At 23.6% G+C, this 18,034-nt stretch overlaps 2 protein-coding genes across 7 annotated transcripts; one reads left to right on the forward strand and one right to left on the reverse strand.

The window, feature by feature from the left end:
- Positions 1 to 472: 472 nt before the first annotated feature.
- Positions 473 to 9,615, forward strand: LOC127286508 (putative helicase mov-10-B.2). The gene is made up of 10 exons (XM_051312953.1): positions 473 to 547; positions 3,663 to 3,734; positions 3,807 to 4,283; positions 6,278 to 6,442; positions 6,564 to 6,857; positions 6,927 to 7,049; positions 7,230 to 7,423; positions 8,309 to 8,522; positions 8,616 to 8,910; positions 9,193 to 9,615. Exons 2-10 carry the CDS (start codon positions 3,709 to 3,711, stop codon positions 9,604 to 9,606), a joined length of 2,202 nt encoding a protein of 733 aa, XP_051168910.1. The 5' UTR covers positions 473 to 547; positions 3,663 to 3,708; the 3' UTR covers positions 9,607 to 9,615.
- Positions 9,616 to 10,256: 641 nt separating this feature from the next.
- On the reverse strand, positions 10,257 to 17,704 carry LOC127286607 (putative odorant receptor 71a). Of its 6 annotated transcripts, none has more exons than XM_051313092.1 (11): positions 17,222 to 17,704; positions 16,779 to 16,924; positions 16,409 to 16,528; positions 16,193 to 16,313; positions 15,735 to 15,999; positions 13,649 to 13,750; positions 13,486 to 13,576; positions 12,962 to 13,098; positions 12,264 to 12,297; positions 10,887 to 10,973; positions 10,257 to 10,441 (listed from the first exon to the last, which is right to left on the reverse strand). In XM_051313092.1, exons 2-10 carry the CDS (start codon positions 16,905 to 16,907, stop codon positions 10,920 to 10,922), a joined length of 1,053 nt encoding a protein of 350 aa, XP_051169049.1. In that variant the 5' UTR covers positions 16,908 to 16,924; positions 17,222 to 17,704; the 3' UTR covers positions 10,257 to 10,441; positions 10,887 to 10,919. The 6 variants fall into 6 exon arrangements, 5 of the variants coding, with proteins under 5 accessions (XP_051169049.1, XP_051169050.1, XP_051169048.1 ...); XM_051313093.1 differs by having other exon boundaries at positions 12,165 to 12,297; positions 16,779 to 16,864; positions 17,222 to 17,703; XM_051313091.1 differs by having other exon boundaries at positions 12,165 to 12,297; positions 17,222 to 17,702.
- Positions 17,705 to 18,034: the final 330 nt, after the last annotated feature.

The following is an 18,034-nucleotide window of genomic DNA, read 5'->3' on the forward strand; positions in this document are numbered from 1 at the left end:
AAATGTATGTAAATGTAACGATCCCTTATTAAAATCAATGTTTATAGGCCTGAGCAGAATAGAAACGTAACCGGAATCGTAATCGCAAACGAAACCCGAAGAATGAGTTAGAGAAGGATAGACACATTGTTTGTCGTTCTTTAACTCATTATTCCGGTTGCGTTCCGGATTATTCAGTGCCATTTTTATAGGGCGATAATTAAAGGTCTCTCTCTTTGCCAAAGAATTTCAGAGACCGTTCAATACTTTTAAGGTATGAGGATAATAAAAACGAAACCGTAATCGCAAACTCAATTGGAAAAATGAGACAAAATGTTTATCCTTTTCTCCTTTCTCTATTCTTCCGATTGCTATCCAATTACGTAGTGGGTTACGTTTCTATTCTGCTTTTGGCCTTTACGTACTCGACGCAGTTGTGCTCAGACCTTTATGCGTGACTTCCCAACTCTGATTATAGCGTTCTCTTCTTTCGCATTATTTCTTGGAACGACACGGAAGATCATCAACCACATGGAAGATAAAAAATTTAATTTCTTGTAAATTACTGGTAAAATTTATTTTATTATAATCATTTCATTTTAATAATTAAAATAATTCTTAATTATAAAAATACATTTATAGAATTGTGTAACATAATATATAGCAATTTAGTTTAATTTATATGAAAAAAAATTTTCCATTTTTGGAATAGACCAGAAGAAGGAATTTTTTTTAAGATTTAAAAAAACAAAAATTATAAATTTTCTTTTGTCAAATTAAAAACCGCTTATTTTATGTAATTTCAATACTTTTTTTACTCAATCTTACAGGATAGGTAATAAAATTTTGATTAGCTTGTAATAAAACGTATTTGTTAACCTCAATTATTCCATAGCGTTTGGTAAGGAGAATTTTTATCGAAAATTTAATTTTCTATACTACAATTTAACTTTTTATTCTCATTAAATTTTTGAAAATTTCCTACAATTTATTTAATTATTTTTACAAACAGAACAAAATTATATCATTTTTTTTGGGGATTCTTAAAATTATCTATTTTTTATTCAATTTATTTTTATACAAACTTTCTATTTCCTTAAATTTTTTGTCTTCATTTCCAAAAATTGTTTTTCATTATTCTTTTCCAATTTTTTTTCTTTCAATTCATTGTTTTTTAGAATTACTTAAATTTTATGTTGGTTTTAATTTTTTCGAATTTTTGTTTTCAATTCATTTTTCTAAAATTCTTTTTTTTATAGATTTTTTCATCAAACAAAAATTATCTTTTTTTTCCAAAAAAATTCTTATATTTTAGGAATTTTTAAAAGAATATTATTCAAAAACAAAAAAAAAACGATACTACCCGCAAGATTTCTAAAATGATTATTGATGAGCTGCGCTGAAGAATTTACGAAAATAAATTATATTTTTTGTAATACATATAGAGAAAAATATTTGCTAAATAAATAAATACAGAATTTCAGTTAATAATAAACTGGTTATTAAAATTTAAGAATAGTTAAATTAATGCTAAGAAATAGTCTATAATATTTAAATTTTACAGGCCTCAGATTATACGACTTTTACGACTTATTTCAATGAAATGCGACTTTTTCAACTTTTTTAAAATTTTTTTTTAAATTTTAAACAAAATACATTTTTTTAGTATGCAATGCAGATCTTCTTTATTTCAATTGAAATTCATTTATTTTGAAAATTTTCAATTTAAAATTAACTAAAAATCAATTATTTTTGTTTTATTTGTATCAAAAAGTACAGCCGTAGGATTTTTTTTTAGGAAAATTTTCAATTCAAAATCAATTAAAAGTCAATTATTTTACAAAATTTTGATTGAAATTCAATTATTTTTTAAATTATCAATTCAAAATCAACTAAAATTCAATTATTTTTAAAAATTTCAGTTGAATTAGATTTATTTTCAAATTCTATTTAAAATGAACTAAAATTCAATTATTTTTAAAATTTTCAATTCAAAATCAACTGAAATTCAATTATTTTTTAAAGTTTCAATTTAAATTCAATTATTTTTCAAATTTTCAATAGAAATCTTAAAAATTAAATTATTTTCCAAATTTTCAATGGTATTAAATTAAAATTGTAATTCAATTTTTCAAAAATTTAAATATGTGAAATCATTTTTTTTCATTTCTATAAAATTTAATTATTCTCAGAAAATTAACAAAATCTTTTGAAATTCAATTATTTCTAATAATTTTTAATAATGTTCTTATATAAAATTATTATCATTACAGAATTAATAAAATGAATTTAATATCTAATAAGTAATATTAGTTATTTGAAGTAAAATATTCATTAACCAATTAAGCTTTGTTAAAATTGAAAAAAATCGACTTTTCCGACCTTTTTTCAAATATAAATCGACTAAAACGACTTTTCTTGTGCCTTAAAGTTGGTTTCACAATAGGCAAAATCGTATCGTTTTAAAGGCGATTTTCAAAACTAAACGATTCGCAACAATAGAAAAAGTATGCGCGCGCATCATTTCGTCCTGAAAATCGTCTTCCACAATCATCTGATTGTGGAGCAAATCTAATGTCGATCTGAGGCCTGAAATTTTATGTTTGAGATAAATATTATTTATTGAATATTATCTAACTGTTAATTTTAAACAACTATAGGGTAAATGCACTAATTACGGCGCGATTCGAGTCAAAACACCTTTGAAACAGAAAATTCGCCATTTCTATTGTATAAAGTAAATTTAAGACTTATTAAACTAAAAGCTTATGTTATTTAGATATTAAAAAAATAATTTTAACTTTATAAAAATCGATTATTTAAACAAATATGAGAAATTAAAACTAATACCGTAATTTTCTATTGCGGTGCGTTTGTATCAGTTTCGTTGTATCAATTACGGTGACCAAAATTACGTTTATTTTGAAGATATTTTGCCCACCGTAATTGAAGCCAATGGAAATCTTAAAAATGTTTCAATTACGGCGAAGGAAAAAATTTCATCTCAAATAATTAAATTAATAATTGTTTAAATGTGCATCTTTATTAGTAATTGTATCAAAAAAAAGATTAAAATAATATTTTTTAAAATCATTTTGCAACAGTTATATTAAATATAATAGTAATAATAGTGATTTTTTATGAACGCGTCGTAATTGATGCACTTACCCTGCACAAATATTTATATGTTGTTTATAAAAAACGAGGGGGAATTTACTAGTTAAAAACGTGTACACTTGACTACCGGTATTACATCTCATATTACCCTTATTACTAAGTATTACACGTTATTACAGAGTATTACACATTATTACAGAGATATTACAGAGTTTTTTGCGTTATTACATCACCGTAATAACGCATTATTACACGGTATTACACAAGTATTACAGGAAGAGTGTACACTTGACTACCTGAGTAAATTCCCCCTCGATAAAAAATTATTTTTTATGTAAAAATTTCAAATTTTAGAATCAGATTTCATTAAAAATAGGTCTACTTTAAAAAAAAACATCGTAAAATCAAATTTTTAAAAATTTATAACTCAAAAATTTGGGTACTTAAAAAAATGCTTATGCCATGTTTTTTTTTTTTTGAAAGAACGAAAAAAAATATATTTATCCGAATTTAGAAGGTAAAATATAAAATATAATGTAAACCACACTTTGATTCTATATTTTCAGAAAATAAATTTTTATTGAGAACGAGTAATTAAAAAAAAATTAAAAAATGTATTCGTCCTCGAGAATTTCACGGTAATTATTAATATTTATTTATTATTTTCTTTAAATAATAAATGCTCAAATTTTTTATTTATTGTTTTAAAGTGAGAGACAATATGCCCGTAGCTTGTTCAGTGATAAATTAGAAGAAATTCCAAGTTATAATGTTCCAAAGGAACTTGTGGAAGTATTAAAAAATCTTTTAAAACCAAATATGATGAAAACCAATGATAAATTTTGGACATGTTTCATCAAAAAGTTGCCTGAAATAAATGATATTGACGAATGTGATTTCTTTGAAATGTTTAAAAAACTTCTATATTTAGAAGAATGTTATAGTAATGATTCTTTGGATAATAATTTAAAGAAAAAAAATATTAGAATTAGTGGTGCAAACAAAGATGGTCATTTTACGATATGTTTGAATAAAAATGATGACGATGATCTTTCATTTTTAAAAGAAGGAAATAATGTAGATGTTCAAAAAATAGAAACACGTTTTAAAATTGTGCAGAAACATTCATTTGAAATTATTAAAGTATCACCGAGAGCTATTATTTTGGAAGCCCTTAATTATTATACGTAATTAGCATCAACTTATTTAACCTTCAAAATTTAAATATTTTTATTAAATACTTAAATTTAAATGACGAATCTTATTAATTTGAAAAAATTAAATCCCGTCTTTAAATTTTTATTAATATCAATTTCGAAAGCTTTTTTGATGCCCTTTCAATTGGTAATATGAATTTTTTAAAAAAAATGTTTTTGACAAAAAAAAAAAAATGAAACTCAAAAATAAATTTGACTTTTTCGGAGTGAAACACTTTATGTCTCCAGAACAACTCGAACTATTTTAGTATGCCCAAGAGTAGTTTTGGTATAAATTTTATGCTATTAACGCCGCAGCAGTTGTTTTACTAAATTAGTAAGTCGTTTTCATACGAAAACAGTAAGAAATTTCTCTCCGTGCATATTTTTGTAGAAAAAAAAAAAAAACTTTAACTCTTCCAAAATTATTATTTAAAAAAAAAAATTTATTTAAATATCTGTAAAACTTAATTATTGCCTGAAATTTTTTTTTTACCATAAAAACTAAAAATTATGACAAAATTTTTAATTCGAATAAATTGCTTAAATCAGACTTGAAAAAATTATAAAAATCGAACTTTAAGAATTTTTTTTAGAAATTTGTCCTCCTTAAAAAAAATGGGGCACATGATTATGTTCTAAAAATCATTAGTCAGAATTTACATTTTATCAAATTTCATTTGTCATAATTAGTTTTTGAGCCGAATTTTTATTTGTTCGAATTAGTATTTTGCATAATTTTCATCATAACGATTTTCTATATATATAATTTCCATATAACCGATTTTTCATACTACAGAATTTTTACTTAACCGAAAAATCATTTAAAAGAATTTCTAATTTATAGAATTTTCATTTGTCCGAAATTGCAAATGGCCGAACAAACAATCGATTTTGGCGCGATTTTTAAAATCAACCAATCAAAAATTATCCATAAAATTGTGATTGGTTGATTTTAAAAATCGCGTCGAAATCGATTGTTTGTTCGGTCATTTGCAAGTTTGGACAAATGAAAATTCCATTAATTAGAAATTCGGTTAATTAAAAATTTTGAAGTATGAAAAATCGGTTATATAGAAATTATATCAAATAAAAATTCGAACAAATGAAAATTCATCTGAATGAATAAAATGAAAATTTTGTACAATAAAATTCTACCCAATAAAAATTCTTTAAAAGCAACCAAATTTTTTTGGTTGAATCAACAAAATTTTTGTTGTCCCAATCAAACTTTAGTTAGGACAACAAAAATCCTTTTTTTCTAATTTTGGTTGTGTCAAACAAATTTTGTTGATTCAACAAAAAATTTTGGTTGCTTAAATACCAACCAAAGTTTGGTTGTCAATACCAAATCATTTTTTCAGTGTGTTAAGTAAATTTTCGGTTATATAAAAATTCTGTAATATAGAAAATCGATTTGATAAAAATCATGCAAAATATTAATTCGAACAAATAAAAATTCGGCTCAATACTAATTATCACAAATGAAATTCAATAAAATGTAAATTCTGACTAATGATTTTTAGAACATAATCATGCGTCCCAATAAAATTTTTAAAATTTGTTTTACAATTAGTTCGATTTTGAAATATTCGAAATAAATTTTTTTGATAATATTTTTGTAGAATTATTCTCATTAAAGAATTAATAAAATGAATTTAATATCTATTAACATTAGTTATTTAAAGTAAAATATTTATTAACCAATTAAATTTTGCTTTAAAAAAATTGACTTTTTTTCGAAATATAAATCAACTAAAACGATTTTTTTTGTGCCTTAAAGTCGATCCAAAGCCTGTGCATATTACCAATCGAAAGAGCATTAAAAAAAGTTTTCGAAACTGATATTTTAATAAAAAAAATTTATTTTAATATTTAAGAGAAAAAAAAAATAATTACAAGAAAAACCATTTTTTCTCAATTTTATCACTTGACCTGAAATCCTCCATTTACAGGTACTTTTTATTTTTGTTTTTTTTTAACAGATTCAAAAAACAACACACTCTAAATGACGTTTATTTTATGGAACTCGATTACTCCAATTGGCCAATTAGAGTTTGTCAATTTGCATTGGAATTATTATTCAATAGTAATGGATCATTGAATTCGTTTTTTCTTTATAATGATTTATTAGCAATTAAATCAGAGGTGTAAGTAAAATAAATGATTATTTTTTTAAACATACACTTATAATTAGAAAATTTAGTAATTATTTTGATAATAACTATATAATTAAAAAATTATAATACTTTAAAAAAAAAAAAAATGCAGTCATATCATAAAATGGTTTAATGAGACTGTGGCAAAAAATCCCGAACAAATTCAAGCAGTTAAAAGAATTGTTGGACGGTCATCGTATCCGTCGCCTTATTTAGTTTTTGGTCCACCGGGAACGGGAAAAACTGCCACAATTGTCGAAGCAGTTTGTCAAATAAATAAAAGGGGCAATAATGTTTTAATTTGTACTCCATCAAATGCTGCGGCTGATGAAATAACAAGGAGACTATTGAAATATAAAATACCTGATGACGATATTTATCGTATGACTAGTAAATCAGTCGAAAGGTATAAAATATAAAGAATATATTTTGATTTTTGATATTAATAATAATTATGACGATTTTTCATATTTAGAAAAAATATACCTAATGATGTCAAAATTTGCATGAATTTTGAACGTGGAGGAATTGAATATCTTCATAGTTCGGAAATTAAATTTAAAAAAATAGTTATTGCAACGCTTGTTTCAAGCGCAAGGTAAATGTTATTTTTTTCCGAATATTTATCAGTATAAACAAATTGTAATTAAAAAAAAAAAATTATATTTAAATTAAAATTAAAAAATATAATTTTCTTTCATATTTTAAAATTTTTTATATCTTTTACACTAGCAGAGTGTATAATGTATCTAATATTGATACTTATAAATAATTTCAGATTTTTGCGACTGGGCACATTAAATCATTATTTTAATTATATTTTTATTGATGAAGCAGGACAAGCAACAAAACCGGAAACAATGATTCCATTTGCCATTACTAAAAAAAATTTTGATTGTCAAATTGTTATGTCTGGAGATCCAAAACAATTGGGACCGGTTGTTATGACTAAACATGGAGAACACTTGTTAGGTATTGAATTAATTTTTTATTTATAATTATTTATAAATACTAAAAATATTTGAAATATTTTTTTGTTTCCTCGTAATTTATTATTAATAGAATAAAATTTAATAAATTAGTTAAAAATAAAAATGCAAGTGAAAAGAAAAATAAAATTAAAAGAAAATAAATTGAATTTTTTTTTTTCATTGAAAATTAGAAATTGCTATTACACAAATTTCAAATAATAATTGAATTTTAGACAATTTTTATTTTAATATTAATTTAAATAATTGAATTTTCAAAGAATTTTTTTTTATTTCGTGAAAATTAACAAACAGAAGTTCCTTTATTTAAATTATTGAAAATAAATAAATCAATTAATAATTGAATTTTAAAATAAATACAATTAAGATTTTTTTTTAGAATTAATTGAATTTCAGGATATTTTAAATTAAAATTTTTGCCTTTAAAGATTTCTTACAAATTGCAAAAAATATTTGAATTTTATACAATTTTTAATTACATTTTTTGAAAAATAATTAATTTGTCAAAGAATTTTTGTTAAATAATTTTTAAATAATTAAATTTTCCAAAATTGTCAATTCAATTTTTTGCTAAGAATTAAATTTTACAAAATTTTTTTTGCCAATAATTAAATTTTACAAAATTTTCATACTTGAAATTTTTAAAAATTTTTGAATTTATGAATAACTTTATATTTAAATATTTGAAAAAAAAATAATTTAGATTTTTAAATCATAATTTTTAATAATTAAATTTTCTGAAAAAATTTATAATACAACTTCTATTTAAAAATATATAAAATCTTCAGTATTTAAAATTAATGAGTTAAATCTATATTTTTAATTTATAAATTGTTTAAAGAATTAAATTATCAATGTTGTTGATTAGAATTTCCAAATTTTATAACAAAACTCGTGCAAAATTATCGAAGTCACGAGACAATACTTCGATTGCCAAACGATATGTTCTATGATGGTGAATTAGTTGCATGCGCCGGGGAAAATGTTAAAATAGCCGAAAATTGGACTATTTTACCGAAAAAGAAATTTCCCATTATTTTTCACGCAGTACACGGATACGAAGAGATAAATTCATTACACAGGTTTTTTTTTTTTATTTTTAAATCTTCTTTGAAAAAAAAAAATATTTTTTTTTTACTCTAGAATAATTTTAATAATTAATTTTATTTATTTAGCGTCGCAAATGAAGAAGAGGCAAAAATTGTCATTAAATATGTTGAAAAATTACTCGATGATGGATTTAATGGTGTTGAAATTAATGATAACAATATCGGTATCGTGACACCATTTAGATCACAAACAAGCTTAATTACAGAAATTCTCAATCAAAAAGAATTATTCAATATTGCTGTTGGAACTGTTGAAAGTTTTCAAGGTCAAGAAAAGGATATAATCATTGTTTCACTTGTTAGATCTGCAGTCTTTAAACATGAAGGAAAATATCACGTGGGATTTTTGTCTGATGAAAAGGTATGTATTTTATTAAAAAATTTTAATCTATAAAAATGATTTTAAAGAAAATAATTTTTTTATATAGAAAAATTTTTCAATTTTAATATTTAAATTTAATTTAATTTAAAAATTTATAAAAAAATGCTAATTACTTAAATTAATTTATTATTGAAAAAAAAATTAAAATCAAATCAATCAACATTATAGAAATATTAAAAAAAAAAAATTTGCTACATAAAATATTAAAATTAAGAATAATTTTGGGAAAAATTTGCAAAACATTATTTATTCTATTTACAGCGATTCAATGTCACAATTACAAGAGCAAAATCTTTATTAATTGTTATTGGTCATCCAAAAGTATTACAAATCGATAATTGTTGGCGAGCATTTATAAAATATTGTAAAAATAATGATGCCTGTTGTGGCGATAATTTTGAAATAACAGATTCTTTATCTGAATGCGAATTAAAAATTCTTCTTAATAACAGAATTGAAGAGAAAAAATCAAAAAAACAAAAAAATAGTAAATTACAAGAAGATTTTACTTTAAATAAGATTGAGCAAAAAAAAGAATTTCTTCAAATACCCAAATTCAAGTTTCAAAATAGTAATTTACAAAAAGATTTTACTTTAAATAAGATTGAGCAAAAAAAAGAATTTCTTCAAATACCCAAATTCAAGTTTCTTGGTTCAGAACTGAAACCCTTGTAGTTTTTAAGAGGAATGAAAAAATATTTTTTTAATCAATGAAGAAAGAAAACAAAAAATTTTTTTTGAATTTTTCATTTAAAGAGAAAAAGAAAGATAGTCTTTTTTTTAACAAAGAAAAAAAAAGTTTTTGTATTTTTATATTTAAAAAAAAAAGATTCTAATTCAATTAGAATTATTTATATTTAAGTTTAAATGTAGTCGTTAAGTTATATTTTTATTCTTTTTGCTAAAAAAAAAAAAATTTTATTAGTAATTTTTGAACCATTTTGAAGAAAAAAATATTTATTTTAAACTATTCTTTCCGTAAAATTACAACATTTTGTAATTTGTTTTCTATGCGTATTGACGATCTTAATATTTAGTATTTTTTTTTAATTGTTGACACATTTACTCATGAGTGATATACAAAAAAAAAAAAAATATATTGAAAGTTCTACTTTGTAATCCATATAATCTACATTATTCTACATTGTAATATCTTTTAATTTATATTTTAAGTTCTTCATTGTGATCTTTTAATTTATATTTCTTTAAAAGCTTCTTTGAATAAATTATAATTTTACATAAAAAGAATCAGAAATTTCAAATTTTATATCCATTATATCTTGTATACTAAGAACAATTTCAAACAAAAGGTTTAAAAAATCTAAAACTAATTTAGTACTTTTAATTTTAAATTCTCATACATTTAATATTTTAAACATTCATTAACAAATATACATTTATTTCTATATTTATTCTATATATCTAAAAAAAAAACAAAAAAAAAAATTAAAGAATAACCCTAATATTAACAAATCGACTTCAGTTGGTAATTGGCTCCTTAACCCCTCCACTGAAAAAAATAATTGTCTTTATTATACATCAAGAAAAAAGATTTCTTTGATTCAAAAACAAAATCAATTTCTTCGACAAATTTTTATTTGATTCAAAGAAAATTTATTTGTTTTAAATAAATTATTTTTGAGTGAAAAAAAAATTATCATCGTTTTAAAGAAATTTTTTATTTAATTCAAATAAATGTTTCTTTGACCCTATATCAATGTTAGAATTTCTTTAATTTAATGCACAAATTTCTTTCCTTCATAAAGAAAATTTCTTTGATTCAATAAAATTTTCATTGAAACTAAGAAGCTTTTTTTGTTTCAAGGAAAATTTTATTTCTAATGAAAGAAAACACGTCAAAGAAATTGGTTTCTTTAAATCAAAAAAATTTTTCCTTTATGCAAAGTAGTAAAAAAAAAAAAACTAGTCAAATTTACTAAGAATTTTTTTACCACCTTAATTTCTCTTATTGAAGTAACTTGTTCAGCTTAGTTCGTCATAGAAAGTAAAACACTTAAATATGAGAATATTGTTTTTAATATCTGAAAATAATCACCAACTTTAGTTTTCTATGTACTACAATAAGTATTATTATTATTATTATTATTATTATTATTATTATTATTATTATTATTATTATTATTTTGAGACGAAAGAAAAAATGACAAAGAGAATGACTCCCACACAGCACCTAAACTTGCAGCAATATTGGCAACATTGCCTTAATATTCTAATATTGCAGAAATAATGGTAGGGGAGACCGAGGAGGAAAGTAACAGAGGAGGAAAGTAACAAAGCTTATAACTTTTAAACAAATTATCGGATAGACATGGTTCAAACATATTTTTAGTCGGCACTGTTCCCCCTTCCTCCTCCATAGTGTGTCCGAGCCTGACAGGAAAGGTTAGGTCTGATTCCGGTGTGACGTGCAGAAAAAACGTCAAAAGTAAGTTTTCGTTCAAATTTTCAAAGTCTCGTATTTCTTTAACTTTATTGTTTTTCAAAATGTGCCTTTCGTTATTTTGTAGCCTTATTATCTGTCTTTAAGTTGTGCTTAAACAAACAATTTAACATTTGTGTAGTTTTAACTTTTTTGTTGACATACAAGAAAAAAGCGACCGAGGAGGAAAGTAACACGCTACTTTTCTCCTGTTGTCGATATTGTCCATGTTTTAACTAATGATTGAAGCAAATCGTATTTAATTTTACGAATAACAGAGATTTATTTAAGAAAAACCTGTGATCTAGGTAAGCATAAAATATCTTTTAGAAAAAAAATGAGCTAAATTCATAAAATGTTCGAAATATGTGCTAAATATGTCCCAAATATGTGCCAAATAAGTATAAAGTGTACTTAAACTTTCATGTGTTCCTAATAAAAATATTTCTAATTAATAATAGTCATTAGACTAAAGAATTTTACATAATTTTATACTGTTACTTTCCTCCTAGGAGCTTGTTACTTTCTTCCTCGGGGGTGAGGAGGAAAGTAACAGATGAAGAGCTTGCGTAAAAGTTATACTGTGAACTGTCAATTTATTATAAATGTTTAATTCAAATTTTATTTAAAAGGTGAATGTCCAAGCTTTCATTTAATATATTGGACAAATTTATCCGACAAATATTTTTAATGTTAGCATAAAAAAACTGATTTTTGTTACTTTCCTCCTCGGTCTCCCCTAATATTGAGGCAATCTTGACAATATTGCATGATGGTATTTGATGATTTTTACCGTGCCTAAAGTTTCCAAAGACAATGAAAAAAATTTGCCACACGACAATTTAGATTCTTTGCAAGTTCTCATCATTATTAATAATAATAATTTTCTTACTTTCACAGGCATTTTATACCAATCAGAGGCATATCTAAAATAAATACATTCTGTTTACGTTAATAATTCGTACTTCTCATACACGGAAAAACTTTGTGCAAGAATCATTCCTAAATTTGTTCAGGAACTGAGGATATGAGAATAATTTAAGAAATCTTATTTATATTTTCTTTGAAAAATTCTAAGCATTATTTTTATAAGAATTGTAGAGAAATTCAAGACAACTTCCTAAACTCACTACAGAAAGTCTTGAACTTGTTTTAAAATAAATTTTTACGTTTGCGAGAAAAAAAATTTACTCTGGGAGGACTCGATCCCACTTCCTCGAGAGTCCAAAAACTCCGCTTTACATCTCTCAGCTACCTTAGCAGCTTATGGTATTATGCATTGAAAAACATATTTGACGCAACCAATCCCTGTCTAGTGCTTGGTTACTGTACTGTGTCTTCTAAAACAGTTCAAGAAACTTTCAACACCCAGTGACTGAGATATTCCGATCGCGGCATTAACAAAAAGTCTTCCAATGTCATAATAAAAATACAAGTATTTTCTTTAATGATTTTTGTATTTTTCTGTAAATTTTGCAGAATTTTTCTCATATCCTCAGTTCCTGAACAAATTTAGGAATGATTCTTGAACAAAGTTTTTCCGTGTACATATAATATTACTTTGAACTATTCTATAAATATTAAACTCACCGATTATCGTTAACAATTAAACTATGATCCATCAATCTTTGTGCAGGAATACATTGATATAGAAGACGAATTATATGACTAACGGTGAAAACAATGTATTTTACTAGAATTTCCATTTCACCTTTATTTAGTACAATCTGGATAATAATTTTTATTCTACTTAAAAATACAGATTTTAGCCTCTAGGAGATTTTTTTATATGCTAATTTCAAATATACAGTTAGTTTTTACAAAAATTTTAAATGGTGAATTCCAATATGGCTAACAAAATTTTTAAAAAATGCTCAACTTTTAAAAAATTTGGTTTCTAGGGGTTTTTGGGGGCTCTGATTACGAATATGCACATAGTTTTTAAATATTCCAAATGGGTGAATCAGGACAAAAATTTTTAAAATCGTTCGATTTCCTTAAAATTTAGTATTTAGGGATATAGTATAATTAAATTAGCTAACTTCTATTTTCATTTTTTTTTTTTTTTTTACATATGATTGTTAATATTTTAAGCCATTTGTTTTAAAACATACCATTGCGCCTCCAAATGTAAGTAGTAGTAATACAATTCCGTAAGTGATGAACAAACATTCTGTGAAACATAAATCGAGTTTTTCGACATACCTTTTGAAATAAAATTAATGTTAAATATAAAACAAATGAAATATGATATTTGATAATAATGCAAATACTAACTGAAGTATTTTATTATGTAACAAAACGCAATCAACAACATTTTTGTGTATCATCTTCTCATCAGTTGTTTCTTTTATATTCACACAGTTCTCCAAACGAAACCTATTATTAAACAAAAGTAATTGTTATTAAAAGATTTTTTTTTTAAATCGAAAACAGGTTTTTTCCGATATCTATTTTTTTCTATAAAAATTTGTATTAAAAAAAATGGGACAAGAATGTTTAAATACTGATTAACATTTTATGTTTTTTTAAAACCATTTTTAGCTATTTTTAATCATTTTTTACTATTTTTCAATATTTAAACATTCTTGTTCCATTTTTTCAACTATATATATTTTTATAGAAAAAACCTTAGCTTAAAAAAAATCGTACCTTTCACCCCGAAAAAGTCAAATTTATTTTTAAATTTCATTTTTTTTTTATTGGTCAAAATTATTTTTTTCAAAAATGCATATTACCAATCGTAAGAGCATCAAAAAAAGCTTTTAAAACTGATATTAATAAAAAAAAAATTTATTTTAATATGGGGCGCATGAATATCTCATAAAAATCATTAGCTAGAATTTTCATTTGTATGATAATTTCATTTGACAGAATTTTTTTTAGACGAATTTTCATTTTTTTAACTAGCATTATTTGAGTTATCTTCTTTGTAAACGAAATTTTATTCAACATAATTTTCAGGTACCGAATTTTCATTTAACATCATTTTTATTTTAACCCTTTCGTTCCCAAGATAATCTGAAAACTTCAAAAAAGATAAGTGAAATTGTTCTTACAGTTTTTCGGGTCGCTGATGACGAATTTGAGGTCAGATTTTTCAAATTTTAAAAATTCAAAATGGCGGACAATTTTTTTAAAAGTGATTAAATCCGCTCGAAAATGGCTACTCGGGGGTTTTTGGGGTCGCTGATGACGAATCCGGTGTTAGTTTTCAAAAATTAAAAATGGCGGATCCAATATGGCGGACGACTTTTGGAAAATCTAATGCAATTCGCCTGAAACTCGTTACTCGGGGGTTTTTGGGGTCGCTGATTACGAATCCGGTGTTAGTTTTCAAAAACGGATCCAATATGTCAGACAAATTTTTGAAATTGTTAGATCCTCCTGAAGAAAATGCCTCAAAGCAGGCTTAGAAATATTAATTTTGTTCAGAGTTATTGAGGTTTTTGTAGGTGGGACATATATGTCCCATGGGAACGAAAGGGTTAAGAAATTTTTTGTTCTCCAACTTTGTATTTTAAAGCATTATAATTTAAACCAATTTTAATTTATCAAAATTCTCATTCAACAGAATTTTAGTGATTCGAATTGTTTAATGTCAGAATTTTGAATTTATCGAATCTTTATGTGTCAGAATTTTTGTTTTTACGATTTTTTATTTAATAGAATTACTAAAACCGGGGTATTTTCATTTGACAGAAATTACAAATTGCGGAACAAACAAAAATCAGAAAGATTTCGGCACAGTTTTTAAAGCAGACCAATAAGAAATTATTAAAAAACAATTGTGATTGGTCTATTTTAAAAACTGCGCCGAAATCTTTCTGATATGTTTGTTTGTTCGGACATTTGTAATTTTTATCAAATGATAATTCGATGTTTTAGGAATTCTATCAAATAAAAATTCGTGTAAATAAAAATACTAACACATGGAGATTCGACAGTTTAAAAATTCTGACATTAAATAATTTGAATCACTAAAATTCTGTTGAATTAGAATTTTGATAAATTAAAATTCGTTTAAATTATAATATGCTTTAAAATACAAAGTAGAATAACAAAAACTTTGTTAAAATAAAAATGATGTTACATAAAAATTCGCTATCTGAAAATTATGTTGAATAAAATTTCGTTTACAAAGAAGATAACTCAAAAATGATAATTAAAAAAATGAAAATTCGTCTAAAAAAAAATTCTGTCAAATGAAAGTTCTAGCTAATGATTTTTATGAGATATTCATGCGCCCCTTTAATATTTAAAAGAACAAAAATAATTTTTACATGAAAAAAAAAAAAAAAAACATTTCTTCCCTCTTGGTCACTTCACGTGAAATCTCGCATTTATATTATTTTGTATTTACCATAAAACACGATACATTCCACAAGCATGTTGTATAAAAGAATATAGCATAATATCAAAAGTATTGAGAATAAAAATAGATAAACCACCGCAAATAAAACTTTGTACAAAAGAAAACCAATAATAATTGTCTCTATTAAAAAAAATATATTCCAATTCAATTACATAAATTTTTTGCCTTGTTTCATTGAGTGGCAAAAAATAGTCAAGAATTTGTGGCGTTAAAGTTACTGCAAAAAAGAAAACTATTGCCACTGATATATAAACTGAAAAATAAAAATAATTGTAATTAAATAAATCAAAAAATTGCTATTTTTTAGTTTGATATAGCATTCGAGTATTTAAAAAATTTTGGGAATTTTTTTTTTAATTAAAACATCAAGGGATATCCGAAGTTGTTTATATAGTATATTTCAAATATTCGACTGCTATGAGATTATAATTTGTAAATTTATTTACTCATATAAATAATATTTATAAAGTTTCCGTCTTCTATTGTTTTTTTAAGAATAAAAAATTCTTTCTCAAACGGTTCAATTTCTTTAAAGTGTTCTGATACTTTGTCTAATAAAAATAGTATCTAAAATAGAAAAATTGGAAATATTCTTTTTAAAATAATTCACATTAACATTTTTTTACAAATATAAATTTTTTACACTATTATTTAATACTTACATCTGGTGTTTTGACAACGAAAAATATATATGCCACAAAAACATCAATACACAATAAACATACTGGAATGCATAAAATAAGTTTATGAAAATTGTCTTTTGTTGCATATAATGATGCCATCTGCAAAAAGAATAAATTATTTCTCTTTTCTTTTTTGTCTTTATTTAAACAAATATTTTAATACAAATGTGTAAGTCCCAAGTAAAATTTCAGTTATTTTGGAATAAGTAAATTCAAATAAATTACAATAAAACTCAGGAATTTTAATCCACATATTAAAATTCCTAAGTTTACTTATTGCTTCGAAAAAACTAATATCTTACTTGTTTGGACTACAAAATATTTGTATATGATTTATGAAATTACTTACTATTGGTATATCTAACGATAAAACCAAAATAAGAAATAAAATACGTTGTACTCGATTTAAATTTTGGCTACGATAAGGCCAATGTCCTAGGGCCGTCATAAAAAATTTATTAGTATTAAAATATTCCATATTCGGAGAAAAAGATTCTAAAAAGTTCCGCAAAAAAAAAAAAAATATATATTATTTTGTTTTACGATTTCAATATTACACTATATATATAACCCAGTGGGCACAAAATGTTTTATGTTCCAAAAACATTTTTAGAAATTTATTGTCTACTCAAATATAATTTTATAAAAATATTTCATTTTCGGAACATGAAACGATTTTAAAATATTATTTTAACAGATGTTTTAAAAACGATATTTAGGAATATTGTTGGAACATTAAGCATTTTTTTTTTTGCCCACTGATATCGGTGAAATTATTTAAAAATACTACACTGAGTATTAGTGAAGAGTTTTCTGTTTAGGTATATATCTGATGTTGTGGTTCTGGTTCAAGAGACCTATATGTATAGACACAGTGTTGCAGTCCTTAGTTACTTAGAAAGAGATATTATACATTATTAATAAGAGTTTTGCTAGACACAATTTGTTCATGCTGAAAGTCAGTGTTTTATTTAGTGAGAATTGATTATGTCCCTTATATATATTTATAAGGAAAATGCTTCCTAGAATATAATAAAGTGACAAAAGGATTTATGTTGAAGTTATTACAATGTATATCTATTTCCCTGACTTGCGCATTCGTTACTTGTAGTAAATTTCAAGTGTCTCAGTATTCACTTGTCATTCAACCGGATAAGAGCTATTGTTATGCTGTCCTGTCTCTTTTTGTTTAAATATTTTGTTCATCAAAATTTTTTCAACTTGATTTTATTTTTCAAAATTAAAATGTACTTTATTATTTTGCTTTTTTGTGGGTAATTCCTGAGACCAAGTCTAGAACATTTTGCAAGATTTTCTTTTTGTTTTCAGATATGCAATAAACCAAAAAAAAAAAAAATTTTAAACGATCAAACTAAAAATAAATAAATTTGTTTATAAAAAATTAATATTTTTTAAAATAAAATTTATAATAATTATAAATTTAATTTAAAAAATTACATACAATCCCAAGTAAAATTGAACAAATGTTATATTATCAATAATATAAAATATATAATTAACCTTTCTTAATAGAAATTATAAAAAATAGTTAAACCTACAAACTTATATATTTGGAAAAAATATTTTACAAATATTCTGTTTTAC

This window comes from Leptopilina boulardi, unplaced genomic scaffold (assembly GCF_019393585.1).
Source record: "Leptopilina boulardi isolate dan_hultmark-lab unplaced genomic scaffold, ZJU_Lbou_2.1 LbouV2_362, whole genome shotgun sequence".
NCBI lineage: Eukaryota > Metazoa > Arthropoda > Insecta > Hymenoptera > Figitidae > Leptopilina > Leptopilina boulardi.

Coding starts and splice junctions, on each gene's coding strand:
- LOC127286607 (XM_051313091.1), bottom strand. CDS start 16,907: ATGGAATATTTTAATACTAATAAATTTTTTATGACGGCCCTAGGACAT. Junction 13,099..13,485: donor TTACATTTGGAGGCGCAATG/GTATGTTTTAAA, acceptor ATTATTATCCAG/ATTGTACTAAATAAAGGTGA. Junction 10,974..12,164: donor CTTTGGAAACTTTAGGCACG/GTAAAAATCATC, acceptor GATTATTTTCAG/ATATTAAAAACAATATTCTC.
- LOC127286508 (XM_051312953.1), top strand. CDS start 3,709: ATGTATTCGTCCTCGAGAATTTCACG. Junction 6,443..6,563: donor TTAGCAATTAAATCAGAGGT/GTAAGTAAAATA, acceptor AAAAAAATGCAG/TCATATCATAAAATGGTTTA. Junction 7,424..8,308: donor ACATGGAGAACACTTGTTAG/GTATTGAATTAA, acceptor GTTGTTGATTAG/AATTTCCAAATTTTATAACA.